Source organism: Erinaceus europaeus, chromosome 2 (genome assembly GCF_950295315.1).
Source record: "Erinaceus europaeus chromosome 2, mEriEur2.1, whole genome shotgun sequence".
Lineage (NCBI taxonomy): Eukaryota > Metazoa > Chordata > Mammalia > Eulipotyphla > Erinaceidae > Erinaceus > Erinaceus europaeus.
The window spans coordinates 187,822,522-187,836,592 of record NC_080163.1 but is presented as its reverse complement, the minus strand read 5'-3'; the positions used below and the strand labels follow the sequence as shown (position 1 = coordinate 187,836,592).

Genomic DNA, 14,071 nt, shown 5'->3' with positions numbered 1-14,071 from the left:
GGTGCTCATGTAGCTTGTCATCCCAGTCAGGCCCTCCCTGGAGTCCGGCCTCCCCTAGGGACCCCTCAGGATGACTCTGAGTTGCTCAGTTCAGAGGTGGAGCCGCTGCTGGGTAGGTGGGAGCTGGGTCAGGGAAAGAGGAAATGCTCACCACCCAAGGCGTGTTCTGTCATGCTCAGACACAGAGACTCCAGAGTGGGATTGATCTCCAGGTCAGGCCCAGGGACCGGGCAGTCTGGGTAGGGGGGAAAAATAGGAGAACAAGAGGTGGTGAGAACTGGACTGGAATGGAGAGTAGAACCAGAAAGACAAAGCACCAGATGGGCAGGCATAGGGGAGAAGCTGGCACAGATGAGTGTGTATGTACAGAGATGAAGTACAAAGACAGGCCTGGGTGTGTCCCAAGGCAGACAGAGCAGTGATGGCACCAACAGGAGCCTGGCAAGGAGAGAGGCCTGACCTGCAGGCAGAGGAAGTTGGGGGAGCTGCCCTGAGGCCACACACAGACTGTGACTATTTTGAACACACACTGCACGTTGTCGTGGGCACAGTCTGGGCATCTGCCTCGGGCACTGGGCAGCCCTGTGCTCCCTGACGGATGATTTACTCTGTACCTGATGCAGAAACTTAATTAGAACCCTTCCTGTCCCCACTTGGACTTGTTTCTCTGGGCAGGATGTGATCTGGGGAGGCCCAGTAGGAGGGGAAAATGAGGACAATTGCCATGGGGCTTGTTCTCAAACTGCCTCTCCAAGGGAACACCTATTCTGGCGTCTGGAAAACAGACCACCTTCCTGTGCTGACCAGACCTGACCTCAGCCCAGGCAACCCTTCTTTGGCTCCCCCCTATCTGAGCTGATTACCTGCTCCCGCTTCCAGTCTCAGCTCTCATCACCTTGTCTCTGAACTCTGAGCTCAGGCCATGCAGATGGTCTCTCTTCTTAATGAAAACTCCCTTTCAGTGTGGGCAGGTCACTTCTCTGAGACTAATTCATGACAGGTAAGATGGGGCGTAACACTGGTCCCCTCAAATGTCTGTTAGGATCTGATTAGACAGTGTGGGAAAGCTGTCATACACAGAGCCCAGGGCAAAGCAGATGGGAATTTTTTTTCCTCTGGCTCTCGTTTTATTAAAAAAAAAAAAAAAAAAGTTACTGCTGGGGCTACACTGCACCGGGCTGACTTTTTCAGATAAAGTTAACGAAAAAGACACCACAGCACTGAAGCTTCCTCTAGTGCAGTGGGGGTCAGGCTTGAAGTTGGGTTGTGTGTAGACACTATCTGTCAACTGTTTTGCCTGCCCTGGCTCTTATGTTCTGATTCTGCAGTTCATTCATCTGGTCATGTCACAGCAGATACACATGCCTTCCAGGTGCCAAGCCCTGACTGCGCTAAGGATAAGTAGGATAAACAGGGTTCCCCGCCTCAGGCAAACTGTAGTCCCCCATACCTCACATATAAAGAAAACCATGCCGAGGCTAGTGAAATAACTCACTTGGACAGTGTGCCGCACTGCCACGTATATGAACCAGGTTCAAGCCCAGTCCCCACCACATTGAAGGAAGCTTCGGTGCTGTGGTCTCTATCACTCTCTGCCTGTCTCTATTTAAAACAAAAGGAAACAAAATTCAATGAAACAAAAACATGTCCCTTCATTTAGGAATTCATGACATACAGAGCTTAGGGTCACCTGTAAGCCTAAGCTCTCTCCAGATGCAACCCCTTTCAGACCAGTCTGACCTGCAACCTCACACAAGACCGTGCCTAGCACAGGGTGGAAGACCTATCCTCCATTCACTGAGCAAGGCAGTGCTAGTGCTTCTGGCTCCTCCCTTTTTTCTCTCCCCTTCCAAGTCTGTCCTCATTATGATCTCCTGTCTCTGGATGGCTGTGCGAACATGGGGAAAGCAATTCTACTTTAAACACTCTTTCAGTATAGAGCCTGATCAAAAAGCTAAGGGCTCTCCCATGGTTTTCAAATGAATGCTGGTGGTGATGCACCTGGTCGCCATGTGCAAGGACCTGGGTTCGAGCCCCCACTCCCCATCTCTGGTGGGGAAGTTTCACAAGTGGTAAAGCAAGTACTGCAGGTGTCTCTCTCTTCCTATCTCTCTTTCCCGTCTCAATTTCTCTCTGTCCTAAAAAAACAAACAAATAGAATGCTGGTAGACTGAGAAGCAGGACTTCCCTCCAAATTAAGTAATGATCCTTTCATGAAATGGTGACAGAAACCATCATGGACACTAAGATTATGATATATGGGAAGAGAAATGCAGAAGGCGGAGGTGAGTAAAGAAGTGTGCTTGTGTGTGTGTGTTTATGTACGAGAGCACATAAAAAGGCAGGACCTGAGAGAAAACTGAAATGGGGGTGGGGGATAAGAGTGCAAACAAGTCCACAGCGTGGAGCCGTAGGTGCAGAGTGGTGCAGGTGTGGGAAGAGGTGCTCAAACAACCAAGAGACAGTGTATATGAGACCCAGAAGAGAAAGGCCAGCTAAGGATGTTGTCAGAGCTCAGTCCCAAGGGTGGGGACACCGTACCTGGAGGGAACATGAGAATAGCCTGGGGTGACGAGTGGACCGGGAGTGAGTGGGTGCGCTGAACAGAGCTTCGGCTCTGGCTGGGCATGCTGTTGCTGCCTCCAGGATTGGCAAACCACAGGTTCTGTGTAGGATGAGCGAAAAGAGAAAGTGGTGGAGAGTGGGAAGAGGCCCAGGTCCATGAGTGGTGGAACTGACAGAGGTGCCCCGTCCCTGTAAACTGGGCCCAGACACAAGCTATGGACACATGAATCCCAAGCATTGTGACTCCAACCCCAGAAGTGCCAGGCCCTCTGCTTTAACTGGCTTACCTGCCGGCCCTGGCCCCCAAGGCTGGGGCTGGTGAGGCCATGTCGGGGAGAGATGCCCCCAATGCCTGAGGGGCTCAAAAGGCCCATCCTACTGGGTGGGAGGGCCCGGGGAGGCATTGGGAACTGCCGCTGGGTCCGTCGGGTGACCCCCATCCCCACAGAGCCAGCTATGGGGAGTGAGTTAGAGCCGAATGCCCAGCTGTGAGAGAGAAAGCAGGGTATCAGTTTGGGTGAAATGGAGCCCATCTGTTCAGCCTTAACTCTACCTCCCCTCCCACCCCATGTCCCAATCCCAATGGGTAGGGCAGAACGCAGACATGCTCTAAGCAAGGATTTCTTATCTACATCTCTGAATCACACATTCTATCCCTTTCAACCTAAGGGTACTCCCAGGACAGAGATGAGGAATGTACAAAGCTTTCCTTGCATCTACTTGTAACAGTTCTCCAAACTTCAATTCTTAAGTGTGATGTCTCCGTTGTTTTGGGAGAGTAAGAAGGGACTTTGGAACCCCTTATACACAGCGGGAAGACCAAGGGACAGGTAAAAGGACTTCCATCAGAATATATGCTGGCTGTGTTTTTTCTGTCAGTTTAGCTCCCTACTCTAGTGGAACATTCTGATTCTCTTCTGAGAGTCTTCAACTAGGCAAAGTTTGTAAAGCCACCTGCAACTGAACAGTACAATTGGATTCCCAGTCCAGAGTACAAGCATCCCTGTAAACACTGCATGTCAGCCAGCAAGGGCCTGAGGAGGAAGGTTGCTCTTCTGCCCTCCCGCCTCCCTACCCTTTCTGTTGCCGGTAGTTCTGCATCTCTAGTGCGGCTTTGCGCGGGAAGGTTCGGAGGAGCTTCAGCACTTGCTGTTTCCAGGACAGCAGTCGTTTCTTCTGTGTCTCCGTGAAAGCCTAGAATTAGGGCAGTAAAGCAGGGAGAAGCTTCTTTTAAATTCACCTTCTGTTCACCTGTGCAAATATTTATCGTCCGGTGATGCTGGGCCATGAAGACCAATGCACTGAGAGCTTACATTTGGGGAGAAGCTAAACACACACCGCCCTAACTGTGGTGAGGCCCGAGAGAGAGAAGCACAGGAGACAGGAGACCTGACCTAGTCCAAGGGGCAGGGGAAGGCATCCCCCAGGTACAAATATGTTTGCTGACTGCTAGAGGGTAAGCGAAAGTGAAGGTCACTTTTTCCCAGAGAAGCAATCTGTAAAGGCTCTGAAGCAGGTGGCATGCTCAGGGAGCCCACTCAAGCCAGTGGTGGGAGGGGAGGGAAGACAGGCAGGTGCCCCGTGGACCACATAAGGAAAGCTGGTCCTAAGAGTGATGGGGTAGCCTCTCACTTCTCGGGAGCCCTGGAGAAGGCTTTACCTCATGAGTCAGGCACTTTTCGATAAGCTGGAGGTAACTGGTGATGTTCTCCTCGTCTGGTCGGGACACCAGCAGCTGGGTGCACACTGGGGAACATGGGAATGGCAGGAAGTTAGCCCCCTGTGTGTCCCAGACCACGATCTGGAATCCCTGGCCTCAGGTGGATTAGCACAGGAGGGACACGAACCTCAGGCTGGATGAATACCAACTATATGTCAGGCAAAGAAACCAACATAGGCTATACATGTACAAGGCCCACCAGAGGGCAGACATGAAGTAACACCTTTCTTTCTTTCCCTCTCTTCCTTCCTTTCTTTCGCCTCCAGGGTTATTGCTGGGGCTCAGTGCCTGCATTATGAATCCACTGTTCCTGGAGGCCATTTTTTTTCTCATTTTGTTGCCCTTGCTGTTGTCATTATTATTGCTATTGTTGCCACTGATGTTGTTGGCTAGGACAGAGAGAAATTGAGAGAGGAGGGGAGACAGGGGGAGAGAAAGACAAACACCTGCAGACCTGCTTCACTGCCCGTGAAGCAACCCCCCCGCAGGTGGGGAGCCAGGGGCTTGAACCAGGATCCTTATGCTGGTCCTTGCACTTTGCACCACGTGCGCTTAACCCACTGCACTACTGCCCTACTCCCACCTTTCTCTTTTTTTAAAAAATTTATTTATTTATTTTCTCTTTTGTTGCCCTTGTTGTTTTTCATCGCTGTTGTAGTTACTGTTGTTGTTACTGATGTCGTTGTTGTTGGATAGGATAGAGAGAAATGGAGAGAGGAGGGGAAGACAGGGAGAGAAAGAATAGACACCCACAGACCTGCTTTACCACCTGTGAAGCGATTCCCCTGCAGGTGGGGAGCCGGGAGCTCGAACTGGGATCCTTATGCCGTTCCTTACACTTTGTGCCCCTGTGCTTAACCCACTGCACTACTGCCCGATTCCCACCTTTCTCTTTTTAACCCTTGCAATAGTTTCATTACCATGAGCACTTTGAGCCTAAGGAACCTGAGACAGAGAGGCTGAGTAACCCACACCAGGCACAAAGATGAAAGGACCCAGAGCTATGCTACGTCATGCTGCCTGAGGGGAGGCTAGTCCATTAATGCAGCTGCACCACCGGGGAATTCACCTCGTCTGTTTATCCTATGCAGGGAGCCTCATCAGGGGAAGGGTTGTCTTCCACCATCACCCTGAGGGAAGGAGCCTAGGCCCTCTCAGCCTCAGGCATTCTCTAGGGCATTCTAGTCTTCAGGTTGCTCCTCTCCCTCTCTGAGATAGTCAGGTAGGTGAAGAGAAGAGTAAGAGTGAAAGAGAACACAGCACTCACATGTCCTTCAACGTGGCAAAGCAGTGCACTACCCAAGTGAGCTATTTCGCTGGCCCTCCAGGGTGCATAATCTAGCCCTCATCATTTAACTAGGACTTGATCTCTAGCACCTGGGTTCACTTGCCTCACTGCCCTAGAATTTCCTGCTGGTCCCTGTGTGTTCTCACCTTTACCCATCACCCGTGTAAACTGGCTGGGGATGTCTCCGTCAGCGACGGGAGGTGGGGCCGGCTCACTGCCGTCAGTGGGAGCCGGAGCTGGTGGAGGGGGGTAGCTCTCCGCAGCTGGAGGGTCCTTGGCCTCGGTGCCCTTATCTGTGCCCGGGTGAGCCAGGGGAGGCTCAGCACCTGGCAGAGGCTGCTCCCCCTGGCCCCCATCCTTGGCAGTAGGAGCGGCGGCGGCAGCGGCGGCGGCAGCGGCGGCGGCGGCAGCAGCGGCGGCGGCAGCAGCTACTGTGGCCTGGAGGACACTGTAGGCCTTGATGGGGGTGATGATAATCTGCTGTAGCTCCTGCAGAGCGTTTCGCAGGTTCCCGCCTTCCAGCACATCCTGGGTGGAAGAACAGAGATGGAGGTGGTGGTTGTTTTTTTTTTTTAATTCTTTTATTATTATTATTTTTTAATTTATTTTTCCCTTTTGTTGCCCTTGTTGTCTTTTTATTGTTGTTGTAGTTGTAGTTATTACTGTTGTTACTGATGTCATCATTGTTATATAGGACAGAGAGAAATGGAGCGAGACGGGGAAGACAGAGAGCGGGAGAGAAAGACAGACATCTGCAGACCTGCTTCACCGCCTGTGAAGCGACTCCTCTGCAGGTGGGGAGCTGGGGGTTCGAACCGGGATCCTTTTGACGGTCCTTGCGCCACGTGCACTTAACCCACTGCGCTACCTTCCCGACTCCTGTGGTGGTTGTTTTTTATTAAAAAAAAATTTTTTTTATTTGCTGGATAGAGACAGTGAAGTCAGTAAGGAAGGGAGAGACAGAGGAGGGAGGGAATGAGACATATATACACACACACCACTGCTTCACTGCTTGTGAAGATTCCCTGCTCCAAGTGGGGACCGAAGGCTTGAACCCAGGTCCTTGTATGTTGTAGCAAGTGAGCACTAGCAGGTGCACCATTGCCCAGCCTCTTTAAAAAAATTTTTTTTAACTTAAAAGACAAAGTCATTTGTTTACTTTAAAAATATTTATTGGGGGCCAGGTGGTAGCACAGTGGGTTAAGCACACATGGTGCAAAGTGCAGGGACTGACATAAGGATACAGGTTTGAGCCCCCTGGCTCCCCACCTGCAGAGGAGCCACTTCACAAGGCAGTGAAGCAGGTCTGCAGGTATCTTATCTTTCTCTCCTCCTCTCTGTCTTCCCGTCCTCTCTCCGTTTCTCTGTCCTATCCAACAACAACAACAGCAATGGCAACAATAACAACAACTAGGGCAACAAATGGGAAAAATGGCCTTTAGGAGCAGTGGATTTGTAGTGCTGTCACTGAGCCCAGCAATAACACTGAAGGCAAAATAAATAAATACATAAAATAAATATTTATTAGTGAAAGAGATAACCAGAAAGGGAGCAAGAACCAGAGTCTCACTTTGGCCTTCTCTCATGTTAATAAACAAATAAAGCTTTAGTGGTCCGGGAGGTGGTGCAGTGAATAAGGCTTTGGACTCTCAAGCATGAGGTTCCAAGTTCAATCCCCGGCAGCACATGTACCAGAGTGATGTCTGGTTCTTTCTCTCTATCCTATCATTTCTCATGAATAAATAAATAAAACTTAAAAAAAAAACAAAGCTTTAAAAAAATATGCAATTAAGGGCATTGCAAGCTCGTGTTTGTACATACTCATTTTTGTGCGTACACACATACACACACACACACACACACACGCACACACACACACACACACACACACACACATACATTCCTTCTCCGCCACCCCCATTACCCCTTCAAGGTGGAGCTCCACAGCACTCAGGAGAAGACAGTACAGTGTTGGAGCCTCAAGGTCCCACCAGGGATGGAACCAGAGGGCAAGCAGCAGATAAAGGAAAAAGGAATGCAAATTGAGGTAGATATGAAAGGTGACTAAATGGAAACGGAGACTATACACACACAGAGAAAACCACTGCTTTACCAGAAAGACAAGTCAGGAATGGAAGCAGAAAGGGAGGAAGGGACAGCATCAATAGATACAAGTCTGCAAACAGAGACCAGGATTGACAGGAAAGGAAGCAAATGAACCCCGTGATTTGAGTTGCACTCAGTCCCTGGAGTTTGGCTCTCTAAGTCAGATGTGGAGGCTTTGAAGGTTTAGAGAGGAAACAACCCAGGGAGCAGGGATGATCTGAAGCCTTCAGTTCAGTGATACCACTGGGCAGCCGGTGGGCCTTGGAGACGGGGATACCAGGTCCTCACCTTCTCCAGGGACTTGAGAACACTCTGCCTCTCACGCAGCTTCTGGATGCTCAGGGCTATCTTGTGGCGGGCACCTTTGGTGACATTCTGTGACGGGGCAGAAGGGAAGAGAGCTGGAAAGGGGAGGCTTAAGTATCTGGGGTACTGCAACAAGGACTAAAGAAACAGAGGAGGCTTAGACTGCAAAGCTAGTAACAAAATGCTACCCATACCCCCTTCCCCACTGCTGGGGCGGTCCCCTTGGCTTCACCTGAGTCTCCAGGTGCTGCTCAGTCAATGTCATCATCTCTTCATAGCTCATCTGCGAGAAGAGGGCTGCGTACTTGTGTAAGCGGAGGCTCTTGAGCCATGTGGGGACATCTGTGAGGAAGGAGAGAGGAAGGGTTGTGGGGGAATGACCAGGCCCAAACCACAGGCAGCCTTAAGAGCTACAGAAAATGGGAAGGGGTAGGAGAAAGCTGAAGGTTCATAAGCTCTGCACCCCCCCCCCCCACACACACACACACACATACCCAGTCAGATCCTGCAGGTGGCCTCTGACCAGGACATCAACTTTTCTGAGCTGCGTGGTTGGACATGTATTATTAGAGACATGTATTTATTAGAGACATCAGGACCACACTGATGTCTCTAATAAATCTCCCTGGCATGTGTTCCACAGCAGCCATTGTGTTCTGGTTTCCATCTAGCATGGGGTGTCTGAACGTACGTGCTCTTCCCCATCAACCCAGAGTGGGGGGGACAGGAAGTTTATGTAGGATCTCTACGAGCAGGTGCTCAGAGCTGTGCCTGCCTTGGGGGGGTAGGTAGTAGCTATAAAGTTGCATTGGTCTTCCAAGCTCTGCAGAAGCCTCCCTACAGGCCCCAGGGCTGCCCCCCCCCTGTACCTTTCATGCCACTGCCATCCTCCTGGAAAGTGTTCCGGCTGGAGCCCTGCTCCTCCGTCTGCTCACTGCCAGAGGAGGCCACGCTGCTCTGGGGCGAGAGGGGTGCGTGGTCGGGCGTGGTGAAAGCAGCCCGGGCCCCAAGCTCCTCTGGACTCGGCCACTCACCAGGGGCCTGGGGGCTTGTGGGGATAAGCGACATGGAACGCTTCAGCGGGCTGGGGTGAATTTGGCAGGGGAGACCTGGACGGAGGGGGAAGAGAGGCAAGAGGTCAGGCTTGGGGGCATGACTACAGGAGACCATGCCTCCCACTCAGTGCCCCAGGATCCAACAAGGAGAAGGGACCCTGGGACCTTAGGGGAACCGCCTACCAGATACTTTTCATTCCCTTACCACCCACACCCACCATTCAGCAAGCTGTTAGCCACTTCTCTGAACTGCCCCATTTCCTCTGCTAGTAAGCAGGTCCAAGTCAACTGGTGTCTCCTGCCAGAATCACTGCCAGTCTTTTCACTGGTCTCTTGCTTCCATTCTTCCTCCTACAGTTCATTTACCTCACAGAAATCAGAAATTACTGATCTTTCTAAAAACGCGATCCTGACCAAGTCCATCCCTGCTTAAATTTCACTGAGGTTTACCTTCATGTTGAAAATAAAATTCAAACCCCTCCGTATATCTACAAGTTCTGAAGTGCCTGAACCCTGCTCATGTCTGATTTCTCACTTCCCAACATTCACCCTTTAGTTCTAGTTTACTCGTCTTTGTACTTCACTTGCTGTTTTTTCTTTTTATCCTCCTGATCTTAGAAGTTGTCTCCTTGAGGTTTCATCTCAAACAAGTGTGACCAATTCCAAGGATTTCCCTAACTCCTTAATCTGAAGCAGAAGCTTCCCAATCACTCTATTTTATCCAGCTGTGTTTACTTATTAAGACTGTATGCACCTGCTACAACAGAAGAGGTGCCCATCTTAAACATCGCTGTATTCTCGTTAGCTACAGTGGGTCTGGCCTACAAGAGCTGCTTCATTAGCACTTATAAAGACAATAAATAAAGTCCACAGACTTCTTCTTATCTTTCCTGTCACTAGGCCCCACTTCCCACAGAGTTTCCCTGTACTGAGCCAAAAATCAGAGTGAATCCAAGCCCTCTTCCACAAGATGTTTCATCCCCTCCCTCCATCCACCCATGCCATTTCTGGAGCAGGGAGATTAATCTAATTTGACTTTATTTATTTATTTATTTATTTATACTGTTGCTGTTGTTATTGATGTTGTCATTGTTGGACAGGACAGAGAGAAATGGAGAGAGGAGGGGAAGACAGAGAGGGGGAGAGAAAGACAGACACCTGCAGATCTGCTTCACCGCCTGTGAAGCTACTCCCCTGCAGATGGGGAGCCAGGGGCTCAAACCAGGATCCTTAAGCCGGTCCTTGCGCTTTGCGCCACGTGCGCTTAACCGCTGCGCTACCGCCCGACTCCCCCCAATTTGACTTTTAACTCTTCTCATAGAGTAGATGTGGGTGGTAAACTAGACACTTCAGTCTTCACTTCCTTCCCTCTGTGGCTCCTTTGTGTTCCCTGGAGCCTGTCATCAAGTCCTGTGCTTACTGACCCCTTCACTAGCCTGCCTCTTACACTGGACTCTAGGCTCATCCAGGAAGACAAGCCGTCCAATCCTGCCTCACTCCCTAGATCAGATATGGGGCATGATAGTTTCCTATAGCCATTCATGCCCAAGATCCAGAGGTCCCAGGTTCAATTCCCAGCATCACCATAACCAGAAATAATCAGTTTTTTTAAAAAATATTTTTTATTCCCTTTTGTTACCCTTGTTTTATTGTTGTAATTATTGTTGTTATTGATGTCGTCATTGTTGGATAGGACAGAGAGAAATGGAGAGGAGGGGAAGAGAGAGAGGGGGAGAGAAAGAGGGACACCTGCAGACCTGCTTTACCGCTTGTGAAGCAACTCTCCTGCAGATGGGGAGCCGGAGGCTTGAACCGGGATCCTTCTGCCAGTCCTTGTGCTTCGCACCACGTGTGCTTAACCCACTGAGCTACCACCCGACTTCCAATAATCAGGTTTCTTAAAGAGTCAAAAGGACGTCCATAGTTCTTAAAAGTGCTAAGGGGCCTCTGAATTAGACAAAGGAGATCCAGAAGTACACCAAGTCAAATAAAAAGAAAAGGAAACAAAAGTCAAAATGTCTCATTCTGAATAGGTGTGATTATCAACACTGGGGACCTCAAACCCTCTGCCCCAGTTTCCACAGAGAATTTGGAAGCAGAGACAGAAGAACTCCAACCTGGTAACTTTCTCACTGATGAAAATGTTGGGAATCCTGCCACTGTTCCACTGACACCAGAGTCCAGGAGGACAATTGGCCTAGCATATACCCCTGATACCTTCCTTCGTTAATGACAAAGTCTCTGCTTCTAGCCAGGAAATCATCCGAGGAAAGGTCAGCCTCCACCTGTTCTTGACATTTGGGGTCTTCTGCTCCGAGTTCTTTGAAGGTCACAAACTCAAGGCTCTGCAGATACTGAATATCCTGAACACAAACCTCTTCCCCTGTCCTCGTCCCAATGGCCTCCTACTTTCTCCCTTCCCAGCCAAGAGGGCAGCAGAGCTGGAGGGAGCAGGAAATTATCCTGACTGGAGTGATCAAGCCATTCCTGAGGAGCCCTGCTTGGCCCTACACTGGGATGGAGGCTGGTTGCAGCGTGAGAACTGTAAAAACAGAAATGCTGGCCAGAGACCCAGGACCTCACTCTCCAAGAAACCTTGGTCTGTGCTTGGCAGCACCCCAAGCCTACCCTGCTTGCCCTTGCAGGTTAATCCCTGCTCCCACTCAAAAACATCCTGCAACTGCTTGAGACTGAAAGGCTTCACTCTACCATTCAAGGCCCCCTCCCAGAATGTAGTCCCAATGAGATCTGGAAGTCAAGGGAGATCTGAGGTTCAAATCTTACCTCTGTCATTTACTAACTATAGAATCCTGGGCAAGTTACTTCGTTTGCCTCTTTGCCTCCATTGCTATGTCAAGTCCTCAGCACAGGGGCAGGCACAGCATAAACATCAATATCTGCCCACTACTATTACTCATTTAAATCCTTGTGTCTTCTCATCCCGGTCGGCCCTGTCTGCATACTCCAATCTGCCAACCTGTGCCTTCAATTCAAGTTATGCCGCTATATGGAATGTTTGATTCCTTTTTCTCTTCTGTTTCTAGACCCTGCTATCCAACACTAGTTACAGGTTGGTCCTTCAACAGCTGCTGTCCCCATTTTAAGGAACCCTGAAGGTGTGGGGATGAAATGTATGGGCATCTGCATGGATAATCGGTCCCCCCTTGATGAGGTCTGAGTATCTGCAGGAAGGGGGACTTTTAAGTAAAAGCAGTGCAGCACAGTAGTTAAAATTATGAGCTGTGGATCCAGACTGTCTGGATTTTAATTCTGGCTATACCACTTTGGACAAGTGGTTTTTCAGTGACTCAGCCAATAAATTTATAGGTATAAAGTTCTTAGAACATCTCTTGGCAAAGAATAAATGCTCAATATTTTTAAAATACAACTAGCATTATTCTTAGTACTCTCCCAATCTGGACTCAATTATGATGCTCTGACATGGGAAAATAAGATTCCAGATATCCTAGGTTGATGGAAGGTCCCAGAAATGCCCTCTTATACCTTATCGTCCCTGAAGAAGGTGACTAGGACATCTGTATTTAACTGACAAAGTCTCACACTAATTGATGTGTACTAAGTGACAGATAGCTGGGGACCAGAGACTCAAGGCTGACCCTACCCACTGCAAGGGTGACATTTCGCTGTCACACCCTCCTGATTTGCTTGAGCAAGTGTCTGCTGAAGGGGGAGAAAAACACTAAGATTTAATTCTGGAATTTTCTCTGAGTCAACGCATGCCATTTTACCAAGTCTTGGAAGTATTACCACCCATTTCAACTAATGTTAAAAATATTCACAGGAATAGCAGACCCTAGTCTTCAGGTGCATATTAAGAGAGCCCCCCCCCCCCAAATATTTATTTATTTTCTTTTTTGTTGCCCTTGTTTTTATTGTTGTAGTTGTTATTGATGTCATTGTTGGATAGGACAGAAAGAAATGGAAAGAGGACGGGAAGACAGAGAGGGAGAGAGAAAGACACACCTGCAGACCTGCTTCACCGATTGTGAAACAAATCCCCTGCAGGTGGGGAGCTGGGAGCTCGAACCGGGATCCTCACGCCGGTCCTTCTGCTATGTGCCATGTGCACTTAACTCATGTCGCTACCACTTGACTCCCAAGAGAGTCCTTTTGAAACCAGCTCATTAATAGCCAGAGGCAGGCTTGGACATCAGACCAGTTGGATCTGAACTGTGCCCAATACCATCACTTGTTCCATGTGTGGCTTTGAATACATCACTTCACACCACTTTGAGTTTCAGTCTCTTCATCTATGGAATGGGCTAGTAATAATGGTTATGAGGATTAAATGGGATCATGTCTGAAAAGTGCTTATAAAACAGCTCCCAATATAGTCAGTGTTCAACATGTCCACCTACTATTACTAATGCCTTGTGGTATGACTTCTACCTTATAGGAACAGGCTCACAGACACCTTTCTCAGAAGGCTATAAGCTAACACCAGATACAACAATCCAGAAAGACCGAGCTGAAAGAATCACTGTGTTCTTTTTCTATTAGTCATTAATTAACTCAGTGCCTTCAGAGGTCAGGTAGTTATCAGATTGGCCAAAGGGAAATTGTGGGGGCAGAGGGTGACTGGGACACACATTCCAGGTCTAAAGGGGACAACAAGTGGTCAGGGAGGTGACACAGTAAATAAAGCATTGGACTCTCAAGCATGAGGTCCCAAGTTCAATCCCTGGCATTGCATGTACTGAAGTGAAGCTCTGGTTCTCTCTTCCACTTTCTCATTAGTAAAGTAAAAAATAAAAATAGGGAGTCGGGTGGTAGTGCAGTGGGTTAAGCGCACGTGGCGCAAAAGCCCAAGGATTGGTGTAAAGATCCTGGTTTGAGCCCCTGGCTCCCCACCTGCAGGGGAGTCGCTTCACAAGCGGTGAGGCAGGTCTGTAGGTGTCTTTCTCTCCCCCTCCTCTCTCCATTTCTCTCTGTCCTATCCAACAACAACGACATCAATAACAACAACAATAATAATTACAATAAAACAATGAGGGCAACAAGAGAATACTT

At 49.2% G+C, this 14,071-nt stretch overlaps 1 protein-coding gene across 1 annotated transcript in view; it reads right to left on the bottom strand.

Annotated features, from left to right (window-relative positions):
- SAMD4B (sterile alpha motif domain containing 4B) overlaps window positions 1-14,071 on the bottom strand; it is a 48,734-nt gene that overhangs the window by 1,459 nt on the left and 33,204 nt on the right. The window contains exons 4-12 of the mRNA XM_060185910.1: window positions 8,855-9,094; window positions 8,218-8,327; window positions 7,968-8,054; window positions 5,720-6,101; window positions 4,226-4,311; window positions 3,641-3,759; window positions 2,853-3,051; window positions 2,542-2,665; window positions 152-235 (exon numbers count right to left, since the gene is read on the bottom strand). Coding sequence (XP_060041893.1) covers window positions 152-235; window positions 2,542-2,665; window positions 2,853-3,051; window positions 3,641-3,759; window positions 4,226-4,311; window positions 5,720-6,101; window positions 7,968-8,054; window positions 8,218-8,327; window positions 8,855-9,094 — 1,431 coding nt within the window. The remainder of the gene's footprint in view (window positions 1-151; window positions 236-2,541; window positions 2,666-2,852; window positions 3,052-3,640; window positions 3,760-4,225; window positions 4,312-5,719; window positions 6,102-7,967; window positions 8,055-8,217; window positions 8,328-8,854; window positions 9,095-14,071) is intronic.